This window comes from Podarcis muralis, chromosome 10 (assembly GCF_964188315.1).
Source record: "Podarcis muralis chromosome 10, rPodMur119.hap1.1, whole genome shotgun sequence".
Lineage (NCBI taxonomy): Eukaryota > Metazoa > Chordata > Lepidosauria > Squamata > Lacertidae > Podarcis > Podarcis muralis.
Genome location: NC_135664.1, coordinates 51,931,951 through 51,955,542, shown reverse-complemented (window position 1 = coordinate 51,955,542; position 23,592 = coordinate 51,931,951). Strand labels below are relative to the sequence as shown.

The following is a 23,592-nucleotide window of genomic DNA, read 5'->3' as shown; positions in this document are numbered from 1 at the left end:
TTAAAATTGCATTGCGTGTGAAGTCCACCCCACTAAATCTGAGGATACTTGAGCTACAGTGTGGCTATTCTAATTTTTAATTGCAGCCAGGAAGGATATTCTCCTTACTTTGAGAATCAGAGACTGACTCAACAAAATGCAGAATACTGTACTGGGTTGTATGGATTTTTCCTGCCTCCCACCATCCCCCAAAAAGGCAGTTGGGAATGTTCCAGTGATTAGTTTGGCTAGTGCTGCAAATATTTTGAATTAATAATTAATGATGGATCCCATCATTACCCAGATCCTGTCTGGGTAATAGAAAAGATACCTTCTGCATTCTGTTATACTGCTTATTTCAGAGATTCCTGAAGCAAGAGAAATATGTGAATGGGGCCTAGCTCTAGGAGGCCCATGCTGGGTCACAGTGTATAACATAAAAAGTATATTTAGAAAAGAACACAAATTCTTTTGTGTTAGCTGTGTGTTGTGCTAGCTTTCCCCCCACTTTCATAGCCTGGCCTTCTTACAACAAGCGAGTATTATTTAGGTGTTAAAGTATATTGAATGCAAGGAAGTCAAGGACTATGGAGCGTGAGACTCTGGAGGTTAGTTTAGTTTATATTACTTCTATTCCTAATCACTAGCCTCTAGGAAAATCTATATTATAATCTTGGGTGTTATCAAATGTAAACAATGGAAATAATATAGTTAAAGCCAAAGGCTGAAATAAAAAGGAAGTGGGTTAGATAACTGTAGTTAGATGGTGTTGCTAATGATAAAGTAACAAAATCAAACAATTGGCATTCTGCATTGAATACACTGAGGACAATGGCAGAAGTTTCCACATCTTTGCTGTTTCTATATGCACATTTTCGTCAGTTAGAGAAAAGACACTTCTGCATCAGACCATGGGCATTCAGAGTGGAATGGTATATGGTTTTTTCATTTTTAAAATATAGAATGGCAATAGAAAGAATTACGTTCAACATGCCATCCATATATAAATTAACGAGCCTGCTACTTTATACATACAGTCATACCTCGGGTTGAATACGCTTCGAGTTGAGCGCATTACTTCCGGGTTTCGACGCTTGCGCATGCGCAGATGTTCAAAATGACATCACGCGCATCCGCAGAAGCGGCGAAAAGCGACGCGTGTGTGCGCAGACATGCCATCACTACTTACGTTTACTTCTAGATGGGAATGGGGCTCCGGAACGGATCCCGTTCATATCTAGAGGTACCACTGAACTTTATACATACATACATACATACATACATACATACATACATACATACATTCCAGTCTTCAGTCTGTTAAATTATCTACATCTCAGCCCCACTGTGTTCCTGGACAACTGTTTCCACAAAGCAGCACCGTGTGACTTCTGCTCAGTTCCCTGGCAGTAATGCTGCAGGGTCCCGCCATGTTGCCCCCATTGTTAATAATAATAATAATAATAATAATAATAATAATAATAATAATAATAATATCTTTATTGTCATCTTTATTGTTATTTGACATCTAAGCCACTGGGTATGGTAATCATAGAGTTTGGAGATATCAGTGATATCAGTCACTGCACTCTATGGAGGGCTACCCTTGAAGATGGTAAAGAAACTGCAGCTAGTCCAGAATACCACCCCAGGGTATGAAGGAGTCCTCCAGTGCAGAGCCATCTTACAATGGTTTTACATTATCTGCACTGGCTGCCTATGTTACCATGCCCAATTTAAGTTGTTAGTATTAACATACCAAGCCCTGAAGAACTTAGGACCTAGGTATTTGATGGTGTGCCTCTCTCCATAGCAACCTGCTCTGGTGGGAAAGGGTGGGTGGGTGGGTGGGTGTGCTTCTTGCAGTCCCATTTGTTGCATGTTGCATGCTGTATTGGGACCAAAAACAGGGCATTTTTTATTATCATGCCCAGACTCTAGAATTTGCTCCCTGAGAATGCATGGCAACACTATTGAGGGGCCTCCATTGCCTAATCAACACGTTTCTTTTCATTCAGCACTTTGGAGATTCTGGTTGGCTTGCTCTGGCGGTTGTAATTGCTTGCATTGTGATATTGTTATTTTATGGCTTTTAGTTGTATTTTGTTTTAATGGTTGGTGTTGTTGGTATTATCATATTATGAACTGCTTCGGGAACATCTTAGCAAAAAGTTGTCAATAAGCTTTAGAAATGAAATAAATTAAATCCCAACAATTTCAATGTGTTAATTAGTATCCCAGCTTTAGCCAGACTAGCTTAACCTTAGCAAGGTTGCTGCACCAAATGGTTTCAGACCATGCTTTGAGACTTACAAATTACTTCCAGATCTGGTCTTTGCCAAATCTGGCTTACACTCTTGCATTCACTCTTTTGCTCAAAGCATAAAAATTCAGATACAAAATTATGGGGGTATGCATTTCTGGCAATTTGGTTTTACATCTTCCTGTGCCAATAGAATAGTGTATCTTGTATGGCTGATTACAGTGGTACCAAATCCAGCAAAGCATGGTTTATTCATCATGTGAACGTAGGAGCAGGCTCACAATAACGGGAATATTTATCAATCCACTACAAGGCCAGGACTTTAGATTTGAATTCATTTCTGCTGTACTATTTAGCACATATTAGCTTCTTTAAACATTTATTTTTCACACAGCCATCATACAATGGACATTTCAAGGGATGAAAGGATTCTAACTGCTGGTATGGCTGTGTAGGAATAAGGAACTTCAGTCTACATTTGTTTTTGGGTTTTAAACTTATATAAAGTGCTGCCAGATGGGACATTATTCTGAGGTTAGCATGTCCACAGAATAATGTTTCCGCTCAAAAAAATTCAACTCTTGAACATAGCGATTTCAGGGGGTAAAAGGTAAAAAGAGCTTTGCTTTTTAAGTTAAAATTTATGTTCTTAAAATCAGAACATTTCTGGAAAAGTCAGCTTAATCTACTCAGTCCTTAAAAAATTTCTTGAAAGCACTTCCCTTCCAGCTGCAGTCAAAAGGCTGCCAATTAGAGTCCTGTGGAGAGGATGGAATTTCTCCTGATTCCGAACTGCGGATCTGCCTCTTGCAGATAATCCAGGAGACAAATTCATTTTGATCAAGTTACAAAAGGAATTCTGAAACAAGAAAGCCTGTTTACATACATGTGGATTTGGGCCACCATTGAAAACGGGTGGTTTGTATTGACATTGAGTTGACAAATGCAGAGGTTAATCACCTTTAGCCAAACAAGGTCAAAAGGGTACCCAAACATGGATCCTGTTTAAGGAAAGCAAGTGTTTGGAATCTTGATATAAAAACCTTACAGCAAAATATAGTGCTCACACCAGGAAGTCTCGATACATCCATTAACCAGTAGTCTTCAATGTTTCCAGATGCAGAACCAACCTTCAACCTATCCCATGCTGGGAGTTGAAGTCCAGTAGTACCTGAAGGGCCATAGATTCTTCATCTCCACCCAATGCCTTCTAAAACAAGGACGGGGAACCTTTGGCCTTCCAGATGTTAATGGGTCCTGTCTCCCATCATCCCTGTTTAGGACTGATGGGAGTGGGAGTCAAACAGCTGGAGGATCAGTTTCTCCATTCCTGATGCAAAGGTTACATAAAAGCTCTCTCTAGGATAAACTACTGGCTGATGAATCAATGCAAAAAGATTATAGTATTGCTTCAAATGTTTAAAAGAAAGAATACTGCTTAAGAATTCAAGAGGAGCTGAGGCTGCTATATTTTGAAAATAATGAAATATATGACAAAACTCATTCACTGTGTAAGAAGAAAGCTATACTTCTGTACAGCTGTACAGCCATATTTTCCGCTCCTGGGGTAATAATTAAGGTGATGAGGAAAGGGTTTCTTCGACATGTGTTGTTTTATTTTTGCTTATCTTTAAATGTACAGCCATTTCCTATGTTGTTATGCACACCACTGAAATCAGTAAGACTGGCCATGCCCAACTCTGCATAGGTTCAGACTGTTCAGTAGTTTAACTGCACAGGAGAGACACACAGTTGCAGCGCTGTGTGTGTGTGTGTGTGTGTGTGTGTGTCTGGGTAGTTCCAGTCTACATTCAGGAAAATGTGCTCCATTTGCAACCCTTGTACTGGCGCAGAAGTCCTCCCTTTCCCTGTTTAGAAATCCTATTAAGATTTTATTTAATAAAAAAGTCAGATATTCATCTCCTTTCAACTAACTGAACATGTATTTGAACAACTCAATATGTGATACTGCAACATGATTCCAAGCAATTCCTTGTTTAAATCATTGGCATCAGCTGTCAGAATAGGGTTTCCATTAAGGCTGCATGAGTTTTAACTGATTTACTTAATAGGTAAAGCTTTAATTGCAGGTTAAAATATGCCCCTTTCCCATTATTCATCAGTGTGGCTGAGTCACAAAAGTATACCTCCACAGAGGTCCAAAGACATGCCAATTCCCTCCTCAGTGCACCACATTTGATTAAAGAGAAACTTCATGGTGGCCTTTCTTCTCAATCTGCATCTAAAGCTAGCAGATTATTTCACACTTAATGGTATTTCTGGTCAGCAATGAATGGCAGTTTTTGTTTATTAAATACTAGCAACCGCAGACTTCCTCAAGTCTAAGACATCAAATAATCAATGCAGTTCTGAAAAGTTCAGCCTGCTATCTTGATTCAAAAGGATGCTCAGCTGTACCCAGACTTAGATGAAAATTTCTTATGTGATCTCAGGAAGCAATAGGAAAATTTTGGTTACAATATCATCATCATCACCATCATCATATATTCATCATCATTTATGAAATTTATACACCACCCTTCATCTGATGTTCACAAGGCACTTTACAACATAAACACAAAATAAAAACTCAAAATCCATAACAATAATCCAGAGTGAGATCACCTCATTTACTTATGGGAGAGTGAATACGTAATCAGTGCCAGGTTTTGCATCACAGTTCCTCTGCCAGCTATATAGTGACAAGATGCTGCCATGACAACTACCTATTACACTTCTGCCAGACTAACCTGACAAAATGGAAATGCAACAGTAATGGAATGGAATGCTTTTGAATGGAACGTCCTCGTGGTGGTGCTGGCAAAAAGATCCTATTAACCTAGCCCCCCACCTCCTCAGGTAGAGAAGCAAAATGAGCACTTGATTTTTCTTCCTGCAGGTTCCCAAACACCATAATGACTGGTATATATCGACCATATCAACACAGTGGAATGGAAAAGATTTTTTACTACATTATTATTCGTGTACAATGAACTTTTATGATATTAAACAAATAAGCACATTTTCTTACAAGTAGGTAGGAAAAAAGGTTATAGAGAACCCCTGATGTAAAAGGATATAAGAAATTTAGAACTGAATGAGTAAATGGTACAGATGATGAAAAGAATACCAGTCACTAACCTTCATATATAGTGATGATATGAGGATGGCTGAGAGATGACATGATCTCAATCTCCCGTCTGATGTGAACCATATCTTGTTCATCCTTAATTTTGTCCTTACGGATGGATTTTATTGCAACCTATAAATTCAGGAAATTGAGTATTACTCTTGGAACAAAGCAGATGAAAGTAATCCATTAGGAGACCCCAGAAAATGAATACAGATGTTAGATGCTGGCAAAATATGGAATAAGCAAAATAAAGTTTACAATACATGCCCACAACCCTTTCCTTTCGTATCATGACAAATACAACCCACGTTTTAAGAGCTAGTAGTACGGGGTATGAGATCTTTATTTGCATAGCCATTCATTTCTACAGACTGCATTTTCAAAACACATGCAGAGTAAGTATACTCATGGTCCAAATTAAGTTAGTGTTAGAAGATAATGGGGACAAATTTAGGCCAAGCTAACTCTTGATGTAAACTTATCAACCTAAGTGTGTTAGAAGTACTAAGAGCACATTATGATTTGCAGTGTATTAACTCTAAATGATGATAAATGCAGAATAAAAAGTGAACATGAGACACTTTAAAATTAATTGTGCATTTTAACTAATGTGGAGCTTTACTCTGTCTACAAGAGTGGGGAATTGCAATGCCATTTGTGAAAATGCCCTAAGTTGGCTCCCAATATGTTTCCGAGCACAATTCAAAGTGTTGTTGTTGACCTTTAAAGCCCTAAACGGCCTCGGCCCAGTATACCTGAAGGAGCGTCTCCACCCCCATTGTTCTGCCCAGATGCTGAGGTCCAGTGCCGAGGGCCTTCTGGCGGTTCCCTCATTGCGAGAAGCAAAGCTACAGGGAACCAGACAAAAGGCCTTCTCGGTAGTGGCGCCTGCCCTGTGGAACGCCGTCCCATCAGATGTCAAAGAGATCACAACTACCTGACATTCAGAAGACATCTGAAGGCAGCCCTGTTCAGGGAAGTTTTTAATGTGTGACATTTTAGTGTATTTTTGGTCTTTGTTGGAAGCTGCCTAGAGTTGCTGGGGAAACCCAGCCAGATGCAGGGGGGGGGTACAAATAATAAGTTGTTGTTGTTGTTGTTAGAAATAATGTTTTATAGAACAGTTACAGCATTTGATGAAATTGTTTTATCACCTGTTTTGCTCCTAGGTTATTCAAAGCTATTGCCCTTTTCAAAACTGGCAATTACTGGTAGTTTGCACAATACAGCTGAGTGGTAAATGTTGGTCTGGAAAACTAACAAGATCTATTAAGGAAGATGGGCATGTATATCTATTGTTGGCTATCTTTAGAAACTACAACTGGTGCAAGATATTGTGATCAGGGTGCCGACAACAACCCATATTTAGAGCAAACCACTACTTATAACCCTTGGCTCTTGGTTTATCTTGGACCCAATTCAAAGTGCTGGTTAACATATTTATAATCTCCAGTTCCCACATTCTCCAAAATGCTCTTCACCTTAATTTCTCTTTGGATTTCTGAATTTGATTCATCCAGTCATATTACTGAAGCAGAACTGGTATATCAGGAATTATTCATAGTTTTGTTTATCACAAGAAAAATCTTGGTGCACATAACATTCAAATTGCTTTTTAAAAGTATGTAACAAGTACAAGAGTACAAGTGCTGTTGTGTACATTGATTACATACCACAAGCATTAATGTGATGGTACATACAGCTGTATTAATATTATTTTGTGATATTTATTAGCACATGTTCTGGCAATGAGCAGGGTGTTGGACCAGACAGCTGACATGTTCCCCTCCAGCCATATGGCTGCATCAGTAAAATACTGCATGAAAAGAAGATTAATGTAGTCTTGCATACAATCACATCAAAAATGTCCCATCCCGTCCCTCCGCAATGCTTTATCCAAGTGTACAAGCACATCTGTAACACAGAATGGAGAAAAATGCAAGAGAACTAGAAGCTGGGGTAGACTCTGCATGCTCCAATTCCAAAATTAAGCTTGTACATTTTTCAAATTAAACCAGAATCAAGGAGGTGTGCCCCAGAGGGAGGAGGGAACTACAGGAACAACAAAGGATAGGAAAAATCCTATATTCCTAATTACTGTACAATGAAGCATGGGTGCCTTGCAAATGCATGTGTATTCCTGGTTCTTACCCTGTCTCTATCATCACTCCCTCCCTCACTGCGAAAGTTCAGACTGAAAGCTCCTTGTGGCAGGACCCTTATTTGCATAACATCTTGTACACTGATTATGCAGCGTAAGTAAAAATACAATAGCAATATGACCTACCAACTCAAGATCAATTTCCATCATAATCTTCTGCCCTTATCAAGCAACTCTCCCCCAAGCTAAAATAATTATTTGCACTTATGATTCCAGAATGAACTTTCTAGATGCCATCATTGCTCTTTGAATCCTACATTTCATGTTCTCTGCATCACTTATGCAATCATTCAGTAGCCATATCCTTCCTGCATCCTTCCTAAATCATGGGAGTAGATGTCATTCCAAAAGGAACTGTGGGAACAGAGGAAACAATAGCCAAACTTGAATCACAAATTCACAGTCTAAAAGCCACATGGGACTGTGTGTTCCCAGTGAAAGACAAGCTACAGAGATCAAATCAGGCAACATGATGGAACATGAACCAGCCACATAGAGTATCAATGCTAGCAGGCATCCATCACTATATGAAGCCCTTGCATGTCTGATTTGCTTTAAATTGTAAAACGTTAAAATACAAAGATGTTATCTTTTTAAGACTGAATGAAAAGACTTTGGAGAAGCCTCACTATCTCTTACAAGTCCCACCTTCTATTTGGTCATGGAAATCATCCTATTACAAATATTTGTTTTATTTACTACATTTCTATACTGTTTAATCATTGGCACTGCTAAGCGGTGCACATAAAAGCCTCTGTTGCATAACTCGAACAGCAGGATTTGTTGTTGGGATATATTGATTTATTGCATCTATTTAAAAAGCAAGGCCAGATGTAGAACTTGGTTGCAAAAGACTCATGGGCACCTATTGCATAAGACGTATGTGCAATAATATGTTTTGTGATTTTTCAGTTTTATTTAAACTTTAAAAAAAAAGAAAAAGAAAAAACCTTTAGGTGTTGAGTACTGGCCTACTGGTAGGGACGCAGGTGGCGCTGTGGGTAAAAGCCTCAGCGCCTAGGGCTTGCCAATCGAAAGGTCGGCGGTTCGAATCCCTGCGGCGGGGTGCGCTCCCGTTGTTCGGTCCCAGCGCCTGCCAACCTAGCAGTTCGAAAGCACTCCCAGCGGGAAGGTAAACGGCGTTTCCGTGTGCTGCGCTGGCTCGCCAGATGCAGCTTTGTCACGCTGGCCACGTGACCCGGAAGTGTCTCCGGACAGCGCTGGCCCCCGGCCTCTTGAGTGAGATGGGCGCACAACCCCAGAGTCTGTCAAGACTGGTCCGTACAGGCAGGGGTACCTTTACCTTTTTACTGGCCTACTACATCAATGAAGCTCAGAAATTCACTAATGTACTCCTTCCATGTTGTTTTAAAAGTGGCAGATATCAACAAAGCTTGCTGCAATCCCCATCATATGGCAAGCCTTACTTTTTAAAAGACTTTTTAAGGCTGAATCTCCCCCCTCTTTAACACTAAAGTTGATCATCACATTTTTGAAAAGAAAGTGGCAAATATTCAGTACTTTTATTTATTCCCAGCATAAATACAGTTATCCATCTTTAGCAAGATCCCCCCACTTGCTTCATGAGGAACTAATAGAAAACGGCTAGTATTGCATTAGTACTAGAAGTGCTAAGAGGAAAGTTGGGGGAGGAGTTTTCGTATGGAAAGGTCTAAAAGTTAAGCTATTTCTTTCTTTCTTAAAGCAAAGCTTTGGCTTAAAGGATCTGCTGAGCAGCCTTCCTTTTAGCAAGGCTGGGTGCAATTTTAATCATGGTAAGAAGGAGGAACAAATGCTTAAGAAATTCCAAAGGGTTGGAAGGCAGTTTCAGCTGGCAAACAAAGCTTGGCTTTTCTTTCTCTCATTTTGTTCCTCGGGGAGAGGCTGCAAGTGCATATATGCTCTGCATGAAAGAAGGATGTGGGTGGCTTTTGGACCAGCACATGCATTCCTGGGAAAAATAAATATAGACATTGATAAAAATATGCTTAGTATTAAACAGCCCTGCATTTGGCTCTCGAAAAGAATTTCAAATGGACCTTGTTGTCAAACACATAAGGGAGCAAATTCTTCACCATCTAAGGTTAGTGGGGGAATCATACCATCCAGTGAATGCAAAACAGTGCATTTGGACCAGCTTATAGGAAAAAGATGCATAAACTGGATACTCTACCAAACACCCATACACACAAAAACCAACCCTCATTCTGAAAAGACAGAATGATATTCACATAACTGTTATTTTTACCCTTCCTTTTTTAATGCAGTTGTGTTGTCTATGGTCCTGATTTTTATTAAGAGTAAGACTCATCCTTCAATAGAACCAAGGCAATACAGTACTTTAGTTTACATTTTCAATAAATAAATAAAACGTATCTGTGACTGCTGAGGATTTGATCCAACTATTTAAAATCACTTTTATTGAGATATGTAAGCATATTCACCTATAACTGTAAAGTTTGTAATTGCTTCAGCTACGCAAATAAAAAATAATATTTGTAAGTGTAAGGGTGCCCTTCAGATTATTATGGTGCTTTTAATAGTCATAGAGCACTACAAGATCCAAATGTGTTTTATTACAATATCAAAACATTAAGGAACTTTCTTGTAAGCACCATAAATACCACTAACAGAGTTCTGTTTATGAATGAATTTTAACACAAATACTTTGAAAATAAAGAATCCTTTCAAAAGTATGTTTATACTTTAATACCAGAGATTTTGCAACCTTCATTTGTTGACATCTCAGTGATGGGATTGATGCCAGGAGCTATGCATAATGGACGTGTATCATGTAAACCTAAGTAGCTATTATTGTCTTTAAGGAAGACATCTTGTGAAAGTGTTTGTTCATCAAGCAGATTCTTTCTTGGAGAACAATGAATTTAAACTATTCATCACAACTTTTTAAAAAAGATTGAAGTGGCAAGAAATTGCTTTTGTTAGGCCGCCCGTACTATCTACTCAAGCCTGTACAAGAAAAAGTGCTGTTCTGCACCCGTAGGAAGCACAGAATATTGCTTACGTTCTTATTTACCACTGCCATAAGAAATTCTGTCCTCTAGAAACTCAAACATTAATCACCAATGCGAATACTTTTTGACTCAGTGAAGAGCAAGAGCTTACAAGGTTCTATATCCTCCTATGCACTGAATAGCAAAAAAAGACCAATCATAAAGTGGGAACTAATAAAGTTTTTGTTTTGTTTTTTACTTTGATTTGTTTTCATTTTCATTTAGAGATTTAGAGATAACTGGCTATATATCTGCACATTCTTAGAGCCGTTCTTGCATACTGTAGGATAACCCACTCACTCACACATACAACTGATCTCTAATGAAATCATGCAGTGAAGCTTTTTAAGAAGTTTGCGCTGTGACAGTAATAACCAAGAAACCTCAGGAACCATTTAATTACAGTCTCAAATTCATTTGTCTAGTCAAATAACAAAATTTCCATTTAGCCTCATCTGAGCATGGAATTTACTATTTTTGTGATTTCACTAATGGTGGGAGGATCTATTTATTTTGAGAGCAAACAGCTCATGCTAAAACCACATGTGGCTTCGCTACGAACATATTATGAGCAGGGAGGAGCCTGCTACCACAGTGCCATTGCCCCCTCTGTGCATGTTCATTTTACTGTGGCTCAAAGTCTGAAAGGGTGTTTATGTCCCAACCTAACCTACATCACAATATTATATGCTTTTAAGCATTTACTTGAACATGCTGGGTGAACAAGAGGCAGAGGTGTGGATGCAAGCCCCATCACCCAATATAAAAAGGTAAAGGTACCCCTGCCCGTGCGGGCCAGTCTTGCCAGACTCTAGGGTTGTGCGCCCATCTCACTCTATTGGCCGGGGGCCAGCGCTGTCCGCAGACACTTCCGGGTCACGTGACCAGCGTGACAAAGCTGCATCTGGCGAGCCAGAGCTGCACACGGAACGCCGTTTACCTTCCCGCTAGTAAGCGGTCCCTATTTATCTACTTGCACCCGGGGGTGCTTTCAAACTGCTAGGTTGGCAGGCGCTGGGACTGAGCAACGGGAGCGCACCCCACCGCGGGGATTCGAACCGCCAACCTTTCTATCGGCAAGTCCTAGGCGCTGAGGCTTTAACCCACAGCGCCACCCGCGTCCCCTCACCCAATATACCTATGCAATATTCCTCTTGCTCAGTCCCCAACTTTCCCCAGTTTGGGTGGGGTAGGTTTGCAGGAGACTTGTACTCACAATTCCTTGAATGTGAATAGAACTGTGCACAATATCAGGGACACTGGCCTGATAAAGGAGGGTCCCTGACTGTGCTCCACTCATGTTCATGCAAGTGCAAGCCCCCACGCAACATGGGGAAGACTGGAGATAGCACACACAGAGAGATGTTGGGAAGAAGGCAGGTTTAGGGTCTTGCCCACGGGTCTTTGGGGCCCCCACAACTATGGTGTAGAATGGAAGGCGAGAAGAGGGGATGCCATATTTTGGCACCACGCCATTGAAATTTGAGACACCAAGGTCTGCCACTGAATAGGGCTTGCAAGCATGCCCCCTGCCTCCTGAACACAGATACAGCATTTGTGTGTATGACAACCCTAGGTCATATGATAACCCCATGGATATTGCCATGAAGAAAAATGGAATATAAACTGAAGCAACAATCACGACAGTGGTTACCTATCTGAGACGCTGGAGTAGTGGGTCTTTTGTCTCAGCAGTGATTTGACCAGATGACATCTTAATCCTCAATTCACTCCACAATTCTGACAAGTGAAGGCATACTGATGCAATGTCTCCATATCATTTTGAATTTTTGGACTGAATGATTTCAATAAATTAACTGAGATAGTTATACTGTTTTTGTTTTGCCTGTTTGTTTTAGTTTATAAAAGAAATGTTGGAAAATATGAATACATTTCACACGGTTACATTTTTGTTTATGGCTACAAATGGTTTGCAGAGTTATAAATATTTCATGGCTTGCTCAAGGCAGTTCCAAAAGTTTATGCGCATTTAGTGCTATTGCAGTAAGAAACATTCCTCTCCTTTTAGACTTTCCATCTTACGGGCCAGGAGTAAACAGAATTTAACCTTGAAGACACTACAGTGAAAAAGGAAATGGTTTAAACTTCCCTGCATTTCCCTAACACCCTACACAACTTCCCCTATGGAAGTTGTGGGTTTTAACCCGATTTGTCTTGTTGTTGAAAAAATAGCGGTGGGATCTAAAGGGAATTTCAACCTGTTTGTGCTGCAGTAAATTAGCCTAGAAGGGAGTGGGATGAGGAAATGTAAGAGGAGGAACATAATCCCTTTACGGAGGAAAGTATGCAACTGTCAGTGTGAAACATGTTAAAAATGCATCATACATAGAGCTTTTAAAAAACCTGATTAGTCTCATAGCAGCTCCTTCACCATATATAGATATTACTACTTATATATGTATGTCTATTTATAATCCTCAATTCTCTCATTAATTTACACTGAAAAAGTACGGTCATCCTAGCACTGAATGCCAAGCTGTGTTCAACCAAAAGTCATACAGGGCTGCCATACATCCGGAATTTCCTGGACATATCTGCAATCTGTTCATCAAAAATAGTGTCCAGGCAGAATTTCTGAAAACTGGTAAAAATGTCTGGGGAAACCATGTATGCCAATGTCCTTAAAAAAAAAAAAAAAGGCTCAAAAACTTCTTTTTTCTTTTTGGAGTTTGTCCAAAGTTCACTTTTTAAAATATGGCAACCCTACTTTAAGGCCAAGAAGGTTTAAGGAGCTCTTTTTTACTAGGGAGAATAAAGATTTCAAGAGTTAAGGCCAGGATAGTTCGATCATTTAAAAATATTTACTGTTCAGACCATCTAAGCCAGATCATCTCCATGGCGATGCAACCTCAGCAAGAATCATGCAGCTAAAGTCAAATTAGTTATTTATAAGTGGCCCAATCCCATTGTTTAGAGTAATAATCAAGAAAGTTATTATACAGTGTTTCACACCAAGCTATCAGTGGGGCAATTTGTAACCAAAAAAACCCTGCTGATTTAAACCATGGGATCCTGTCTTTTAAAGACTTGCTGTTCCTTTCTTTTTCAAGTTACTTACTGCATATTTGCTCTTTTTGTTACATTTGATATCTTTTGTCTGATGAGGCCTACAACACTGAAGGAAACTGCAGAGGAAATTGTACAATTATTATGTTTTCAAAGTTTTAAAGTGTCTTTTTTGTTGTTGAAGAACTGCAGATACATTTTTGAGTGTTGGAGCTAGACTTACAGTGCAATGCTAACCATGTCTACTCAGAAGGAAGCTCTATTGAATACAGTAGTTCTTACTCTCAGGTATGCAGGGGTATGTTTGCAGCTTCCTAAGCTAGTTACATGGGACACGGGTGGTGCTGTAGTGTAAACCACTGAGCCTAGGGCTTGCTGGTTGGAAGGTTTGAATCCCCGCGACGGGGTGAGCTCCCATTGTTTGGTCCCAGCTCCTGCCAACCTAGCAGTTTGAAAGCATGTCAAAGTGCAAGTAGATAAATAGGTACTGTTCCAGCGGGAAGGTAAATGGCGTTTCCATGTGCTACTCTGGCTTATCCAGAAGCGGCTTAATCATACTGGCCACATGACCTGGAAAAACTGTCTGCAGACAAACGTTGGCTCCCTCGGCCAGTAAAGCGAGATGAGCGCCTCAACCCCAGAGGTAGTTTGTGACTGGACTGTCAGGGGTCCTTTACCTTTAAGCTAGTTACACACATACAACTAAATCAGTGCAAAAAGCTAGTCTAGGTTATCTTAAACCCCACAATTTCAAGGTGAATTAAATACAACTAACTTAGTCTGTATCTCACCAAATAAATATAAATGAAACTGATGTTTCCAAAGATTGTTTGTAGCCCATGGCATCAACAAGCAATGAAAAACTAATATACGTACATGGGCCTGAGGAAAGTGATTCAGCCACCTTAGATTTTACTTGTATGCCAGGTGACTAGATACTGTATATTATCTTTCTTTTCTTTTCAAATCACTGCAGACTATACATAGACAAGAATCTGCTCCACAGTTTAGTTTCCCAGTACACCGTTTTTAAAAGATTGTTTCCTAAAATGAAAGCTAATTTACTGCTACCGTGACACTGCTTGCAAAGGAACGCAAGCAAGCTGCCTTCTCAGACACCAAAAGGCCTGAATGCAGATGATAAATGTCAAATCAAAGTTTTATTTGCATTAACTGATACACTCTGAGCTTGTGCCGAGAACTAAGATGCTTCTAAGTGTATGCGTTTCACTTTTGCACTGCCAATTTCTCTGGCTGTAAGTAACATTATCCTATCAACAGTGGTGACTCAGCAACAGAAGAGGAATTAGTGAGTGAATAAGAGGGAAATTTTCCTCCCTGTTATACACAGATTCAAAAGCTATTCTGTGTAACTGAAGCAGGCACTCGGAACAGAGGATTTATGCTGCACTCCCAAAGGATGGGAGGTACATTTGTAACTCCCTTCCTACCCTCTGCCCTCACCCTTAGGTGGTAACAGGATTTGAGTACGTACTTCCTAAGCATTGCCCTGCTGCCAGAATTACATCCCCTCATTGTTTGGTACTTGCCATATTTTGCAGACAGGCCTTTTTTTTTTTTTCCCCAGAACACACCCTCTAGGGAAAGGTTTAACTCACAAAAAATATTAATTGCAAGTAATCCCAGAAAGCCAAGCTCTGCCTAAACAACTCCTAAGAAACAACTGTCTTTATTGCTTATTTAAGTAAAGTATCCAGTCCTTTAAAGATGGGAATGGCCAAAGTGTTTTCTGTGTATTGCCAGCCTTATGGCTTGAAAGAGAAGGTATGATTCATTAGTTTTGAGTTGACATTATTAGTGGTGCTCCTCCAGGTGAGCTCAATCTGGAGTCATATTTATTGTGCTGTATGAGAAACACTGCCACTTCTTCCTGTATTACATCTGTGCTTTAGATAAATCAGAGGCACAAGTCAGTACAGCTCTCAAACTAGCATTATTTCAAAGAAATAGTCTCAGGTTTATTTGAGGGAAAGGAAGCGGTAGCAACTGAACAGTTGTCTGAACAGGGGGGTGAAGGCTTGTCACCTAGAACCAGGTGACCCCTTTGCAGATGGAAGCAGACCCATCTGCCCTGATGGAGTGTGCATGTTTGCAATCTCAACATTCCCAGAAGGCAAACGAGTGCACACGTCATCTTTAAAGTCTTGGTGGGAGGGCCAGGGTAACATGTTGGAACATCTTTGCAGCTTCTGCCCTGTTCCGAACATGCCCTGCTCCTGAACACTGATTCCTGAACACTTTGTCTGCTGCTGAGTCTGTAGTGTTGGCTGCCTGAATAAGGTTCTCTTTTTTTACTTACAAATAAGAGAATCTGCTTGTGCGTTTTGGGGTGGGAATCTGGACAGTGGCCATCATTACATCTTGTGGGAATGAATTCTACTAACACTTCCGTTTTGGCAGGAGGTCAGTAGATGGGTGGGAGAGGTGCTTAACTCATCAACAGAGAAAGGAAAAATTTCAGGGGACAGTTAAGGGTAAAGAATAAGCAGCCTCTCACACCAGTCAATTCTCCCAGCCTCTACCTTAGCACTGGGAGGGTTAGGAACCCCACATTTCCCTTGTAAAATCCAGCTCTGCAACAATAATGTTCCTAACAAATGCTCTGTTTGGAATATAAACAGGTGTACTTCAGTCTTGCATGACCTGTGCTGCTGATTTTTTTATGGAAGGCCCCATGGTCTACCAACATATTTTTAATTTGCAAAGTAAGCATGCACACTCAGTATCTTTTAACAGTTAAAGCTGATAGGCCATAGAGTTTGGGTCCTCTCAGGGATGGGCCCCTGCTTAATGAAATTCCCCACCACCAGCACCCCCCGCCAAAAAAACAAAACCCCGTTATGTGGCTGGCTGCATTGGTTCAGGTTTTGAAGAAATGTTTGAATACTCGCCTCTTTTCTCTAGCTTTTAATTGAATCTTTTATTGTATACGGTGCTGGAGTTTTTATAGTCTTTTCAAGTGTATTGTGCACAGCCTTGTTTCATTTTGTTTTATTTATTGGCTTATTTTTCTGTATTAAGTTTTACATCTGCTGTACGCTGCCCCTCCTGATGTGGCAAAAGGGAGGAGGTGTGATTTGAGCAGCATGCACTAGCACATTTGCTTGATCTTAGTAAGCTATAGGCCGCTTAATGGTGGCTTAGCATTATGTGTGATCCAGGCCAATTTTATCAACATGAGGGATTTGGACCTTCCAGTTGCATCTCCATCTCCATCCACATTGAACAAATGCAGGCTTCCTAGAATGTATACACACACCATACTTAGTTGATGGGTTTTGCTCATGCTTTGCATCAGGCTGTCACCTTCCCAAGGTTTCATTAGCTATTGACCATAGTTTGCTTTTAATCTGCACCATGTGACGGTTTTATTTCCTTGCTTGAGTAAACTGTTGTACAAGCTTGACACTATAATGCAACTGTCTGTTGCACAGTGTGGACTGATATGCAGGAAGGGTAATCCTGTTTTAAGGGGTTGGACATGATTTTATTGGTCCCTGCCAACCTTATTATTTATATAAATGGTAGAAGGTCACATTGATAGAATCCAGAGCTCCTTCTCTCTTCTAGTAGCTATTGGTGATAAGGGGGGGGGGGGCGTGCAGGGCTGCTGAAATTCCATGTATTTTGCTTAGTGCCAAGCTGGTAGGAGCACAAATTCAATATAAGTATGCTGGAAACTGCTGGTATATTTCCTAAGCCTGTAGCCAACAGGAAATGGTTAGAAGACATTGTAATAATTTGCAAATATCTAATAGTTTATACAGAGTCTTCTCTTCTGCTGTTACAAGACATCTCTGTCAGAACATCCAAAAATTGAACTACCATGTGTGATCCTGGGAAGAAGTCACCTGAAGCAGACAAAGTAGAGGTTCGGAGGAACTATGAATAGATTAAAAAGAAAGAGAACAATTTCTTCTCAAACCTTTCCGACAAATTACATCTTTCAAAGCAAATTCACATTTGAAGGAATACAATTCCTTTCAAAAGGAGGTGGAGTTCAAAACTGGAATGGAATTGAAAACTGTTTCACAACTTTAACTATGAAGATGTAATTCTGACTTCAGCAAATGTTGACCAATACTGAGTGCAAGATCTGCTGAAAGGACAAAAGCTATAGTTATATTTAACTTCCTGCAAAATTGCCAAACAGATGTTTATGTTTGGCTTCCACACTCACTGGAGCCAAATGCAACATCAAACTAGGATTCCACAAAGTGTAGGTTCTTTCTATCCAAATACGTTCTTAAGAAAGTAAAAGCAATGGCTGACATGTTTTATAACCTGGGTAGGGCTGCGAGATTGATCATGCCCACCCTGTTCTTTATGCCTCTTTTCATTATTTAAATACATTTCTGGTTACACAATGATTGTTAATGATCAGCTTCCTAATACATCAGACATTTTTATTCTTTTTTTAAAAAAGAAATGCTATCTAAGTTACACATGAGAGCCAAAACACGAAAATTAAAGCCTTAGCAAATCAGAGAAAAGAAAAGTGAAATAATTCAAAAGTCTCTGGAACAGTTTTATTTTGCACAGTTGCAGCACACTTTTCTGCAAAAGTTAAAACATAATTTCCTGGACAATCATATACTCCGACTTCTCACCCACCATATAACAATGAACGTAATGAAAAAAGAAAGAATAAGTAAAGAAGTAACTTTGTAGGATATATTGATAACTCAGACTGGCCTATGTATTCAGAAAAATGAGGTGGAAATGTGGCTTTTTTAGTAATAGCATTATGGAATGTCCTTTCAAGGGAGGAATGCTTAACACCAACTTTTCTGTCTTTTACATGCCAGGAAAGAACCTTTCTAACTCACCCAAACTTTCAAAAGCAGTAACACTTTTAAAATTTCTGACTATCAATTGGCTTTTATCTGCTGTTCTTTTGGGTCTATTATTTACTCTTGTTTTACATGTTTTAATTCTCATTAACTGTCCGGAAATGATGGATTAAAATGTTTCACATAGAAAAATAAGTGAATAAAATGGTATCTTCCCCCTTCCTCTGACCTGCAGTCTGAAGTGGTAAGCTGTACCATAGGCATAGGGAACCCTGTGATTCTCCAGAAGTTGTTATAGATTCCAACTCTCATTAGCCCCAGCCAATGACCAATGGTCAAGGACGATGAGTCAAGGGAGTTATAGCCAGCAACATCTAGGGGGCCACAGGTTCCCCACCCCAGACCTACCATGTCAGTATTGTACCATCTTGTTCTAAAGTTTACTTTCTAAGAAACATCCATATGTCTGGATCATCTATCATTTTGTTAAAGAAGAAATCAAAAGAACATTACAAGGGCCACCTTGAAAATACCCGAAGGAATGTATCACAGGAAGAGTACAGGGACAACCCACACCTACCTTTTGCAATATTTACCAAGGCCAAGCACAACTGGAGAAGGAGACTCAATATTCTGAGTCTTAAAATCTCTTTGCCAACCCCCCTCCCCCACAAAAAAAAGTTAGGCAGAACAACAGCAGCAACTCAGGCTTCCCACTTCACCCTGCCAATGACCTTAACACAGACTTGGATGTACCACCTTCCCCTGAGTGCAGAACAATTCCCTGCTCCGGCTACCCCAGCCAGAATTTCATTTCAGCAAATACCACAAATCATGTCATACTGTGTAGAACTATTTAAAAGCAGGGTTGTGCAATGTGAACTGTTCACTGCATGGGAATGAACCGGAGTCTGCCTAAGCTAGCCTCTTTCACTTCTTTGTTTTTTATTTAAATTAGCCTGAAGATGTGGCTGCACTGTTGTTCGGAACTTTAAACAATTTTTCCTCTAATTGGAGAGTCAGCCTAAACTGCAAAAGCAATTTAATGCTAAAATCAGCATCCTAACAAGAGAATAGTTTGGACATTTTTTCCACATGTATTATCAGCTGTTTCCTAGAAATAGCAAGCCCCTGGCTCAGCTAAAATGAAACCAAATCCGCTATGTGTAATGGAATTATAACACACTATACTAAGGAACTAACAGAACCTGGTAAAAATATATATTTTCATGCATTAACTTTTACATTCCTCTAACAAGCACATGGGATTAAGGCAAAAAAATAATATAGACCATTTCCAATATAATCTTATCACCTTGGGGTTTTGGGTAGGAGGGATTAATAACTGATTTATTTCTACAGTGTCTTCTCTAATGTACACACCCGTTTAAAAGCATGCCATTATCTGAATTAGCTTATATAACAGGATATAAAATGTCATGGCAGGTTTTGTTGGAATGATAATGAGAAGAATTTGTGTGCTCAATGAAACAAAGATGCTCACTTCTGTGCCAAATATTCATTTGATGGCAATACTTCAAATAAATTATTCCTTATAACAACTAGACTGTCGTATCCTACAACCACATCCCGAGCAACCACCCAGCTGGGCTCAATAAAGCTATTTTCCAATGTGCTGTATGTACACACACACACACACACACACACACACCCATACTTCCCAGATGTTTTCTGTGTAAAACATTTGGTTTCAAATGCATAGCAAGTCTTTCCAAAAAGCCATTACATTTGTTTAATGGACTCATACAGTTCAGCTAAAATATCCTGGAGCAGACATCTGACTGCATTTCTGCTCTATGAGCCCCATCTGCAAAAAGCACAAAGAGCAAATGAGAATGTTTTACATGATTTATGCTGCCTTTATGATCAGCCAGTTCATAAAGCACAAGCTTTGTTCAACAGACAATAACACAGACTGCTTTCAAGTGTGTCATTAAGTGTGTTTTTTTGTGTTTTAAGAAATACTTTCCATTCAAACAACGGGCCTAATTCTAAAGCAGTGGGATCCGTGCAACTAGAATCAGAATTTTACTTACTGCACCACCGAAAAAGTAATTTCCTGTTTTCTCTCCTGAGGATATCCAAGACAGATAAATTCATAATATCTATGGTGGCACATTTTTATTTTCACCAGAGGAAAGCTGGAGGAAGGCAATTTATAAAATACATAAGGAATTATTAGTGTTAATCTCATTAATCCTCACAATAACTGTGAGGTAAATTACTACTCTTATTTTAAAGCTGGGTTACTGAAATTTAAGGTTTATTCATTCCAGTGAACTTATGGATGAGTTTAATTTTAACTCTGCTCCCTGAACCATGTCTGACACCAGTCCCATGTTTAATTCTATATATATTTCACTGTAGATGGAAGACCTATGTGAAGAAATTCAAGTCCTTAATTATAACATCTCCCCCTCAAAAGCTTGAAAGAGATTACTAAGCTAGTTCAGCTATCATGGCTAAACCATGGTTTACCGCAAAAGGAACCATAGTCAAATACTGGGCTTGTGTATTCCAGCACTTCCTTTCCAGCGCAGCCCCAAAGGAAGAGTTTGGAAATGTTCACTTCCATTTTGTAAATTAATACCAAATTATTTTATGAGACTTATATATCATCCTTCTTCACAAGACCAAGGGATGGCTATGAAAAAGAAGTAACTTAAAACAGTCATCATCAAAATACAAAATCAATAAAATATAAAATAGCAACTTTTGCCAAGTTTCAGAGAAAAGCCACACCAAAGTTTCCTAGCTTGCTTTTGTTATCATAAAAGATCTATCAAATATTTTCAGCATACTGGTATAGGTCCAAATGTCTTCCCTTACAAGTATCTTAAAATATTTTTGTGGTCAGGCAGCAATATTGTATTTTAGACGTATTTTATGACTGAACTATGAAGTAGCATTCAACTGTACTATACACAGATTTCCACAATGTTCTTTTTCTTTTGACAAATATTTTCTGCTCTGAACAGTTAAACACAGAATTGTTAAAGTGATTATGAGATATTTCTGCTTTCCAAGAATTATGGAAATGCAAGCGGTGCCCGTTCTAAGAGAAATTCAAATGTCATTTGCATACAATTGCCAAACTATAGACATTAAGCTTTGAAATGCAGAAACTGCACAGCACTCTCTAGATCTCCAGTGCTGGATTTTGAGCTATTCAGATTTGCCCTCCAAATATTTCCTAAGCAGCACTCACATTTAAGGAATGCGTATGAGGTTGCAATATCCTATGAACTCGAGTGGGACTAAGTCTCATTGAACTCAATGGAGCTTTTTGAGTAGACATGTATAGAACTGCTCCATGAGTTACCTAAAGCTAGAGGAGGGATATATATCTTTGGAAAATATATAATTGTGTTGAAAATTTAATCCAGCTAGTGACAGTAAATTAGCTCTGCACAAAAATATTTTGATCATATCTACAGCTGTGAAATTATGGAAGAAATTGCCTATTTTCTGCAAACTGATTCTATCTTCAGATGGCTTTCTAGCCCAATCTTGTGACATTCCAATCCCACCAAGAACTTATCCCACAGCTCCTTTTTTCAAATAAAAAGTAACCAATAAAAACCATATTTTATTCTTATCCTCCAAAAGTATTAGAACAAGACCTGAATTGTATCATATTTAGGGCTTGTACTCAATCCTGGACCAGTGAAAAATTTAAAAGCCAGACATCAAAGCCCATGTATGTGCTCATCCTCAGACAGCTGAGATATCACCAATATTAAATAACATTAACAAATGTAGAAGAGGTTCATTGGTACACATGCTGGTTTCTTTATGTACTTTACTACAATTTGAACATCAAATAGCTTCATACTTAACTAGCCACATGGAGGTATTTTCTCCCACTTTAGACTGTAACTAAAGGTTACTGCAGGGTCTTTATATGTATTAAACATCTGGAAGCTTTGGTATGGGTCCAAGATATCTGATCAGCATGGGCAGCCACTATACTCCCATGGCATATCTCACCCAGCCCCCTAGTGTTCAGTGTCTAGGCTCTCCTAATTTATACAATGTACAGTGTTGTCTGTGCAGACATGGTGATAAAATATGTGCTGCTTAAAAGCAGATATTTCACAAACTATAACTTACAGATGCTCTGGGCTTTCATGTGGGCAAGACAAATGAGAATCCTATGCCTGACTGAAAAAGCAGAGTTCAGAAAACAACAGCAAGAGAACACAAATGAAAACCTGGGTACATTTGAGGCTTAAATAAATTTGTCACCCAGTACTGCACAGATGCATTTATCTCACTTTGTAGTTCTTTCCACCTTAACTCAAGTATCTAGCAATAGGACAGGGCTGTTGTTGTTGTCTTTTAAAAAAAATGTCCTGCCAAATGGACACACAAAATGTCGACATCTGTTTTAAAAAAATGGTTAAAGGCAGCATTTGGTATATATAATGGATAATTACAAGGAATCTGTGAGAAGAATTCTATGAACACTAAACAATCTTTAGCAGGAACTGTTTGTTCCAAACAGCTTTATCCAACATGTATGATACCAAAACATAATTTTATATATGCTTTCAGATATAATTTCCTCCATATGTCATACATAATATCCTAATCTTGAATTTAATGATACAAAAAACCCACACACATGGCTCAACACAAAATGCTTTAATGTTACAAACTCCCTCTATTATGATTTTTCTCAAATGATGTTTTGAAGCTGTTAGTAATAACACATTACAATGCAATTATGCTTTTGGTTGAAAGCAACTTGGCAAACAATGAACTAAATTCCACTGCGAATTGTACTTCTGGCAGCCAAATATTAGCCAGAGTTCCTCACCCTAAAAGCCACAATTCAAAGACCAAAACTTATGTATCTGACCGCATCTGGCACCCACTATCCACAAACCCACCAGTTTTACCTTTCCTATACACATACCACACTCAGCCACAAAGATTTCAGATATCTATATTCTTAGATCCACCACCCACAGATACTCAGACACATACATCCCTCATCCTCAACCAAGCTTTCCAAAGCTTTGGGTTTCAATTCCCTTGAAACCTGCTACTGCCCATCCCATATTCCAACCTGTGCAAAGTATTGTTTTAATTAGGTGGCCAAAAAGGGCAACAATCCACCAAAAGCCACCAGTCTCCCCCTTAACTCCAGAGCTTGCACTCTCTCTCCTTCTCTT

At 39.3% G+C, this 23,592-nt stretch overlaps 1 protein-coding gene across 2 annotated transcripts in view; it reads right to left on the bottom strand.

The window, feature by feature from the left end:
• Positions 1 to 23,592, bottom strand: part of NUAK1 (NUAK family kinase 1) — a 49,306-nt gene that overhangs the window by 19,031 nt on the left and 6,683 nt on the right. For both annotated transcript variants that reach the window (XM_028745520.2, XM_028745519.2), the window contains exon 2: positions 5,384 to 5,504. In XM_028745520.2, the coding sequence (XP_028601353.2) occupies positions 5,384 to 5,504 (121 nt within the window). The remainder of the gene's footprint in view (positions 1 to 5,383; positions 5,505 to 23,592) is intronic.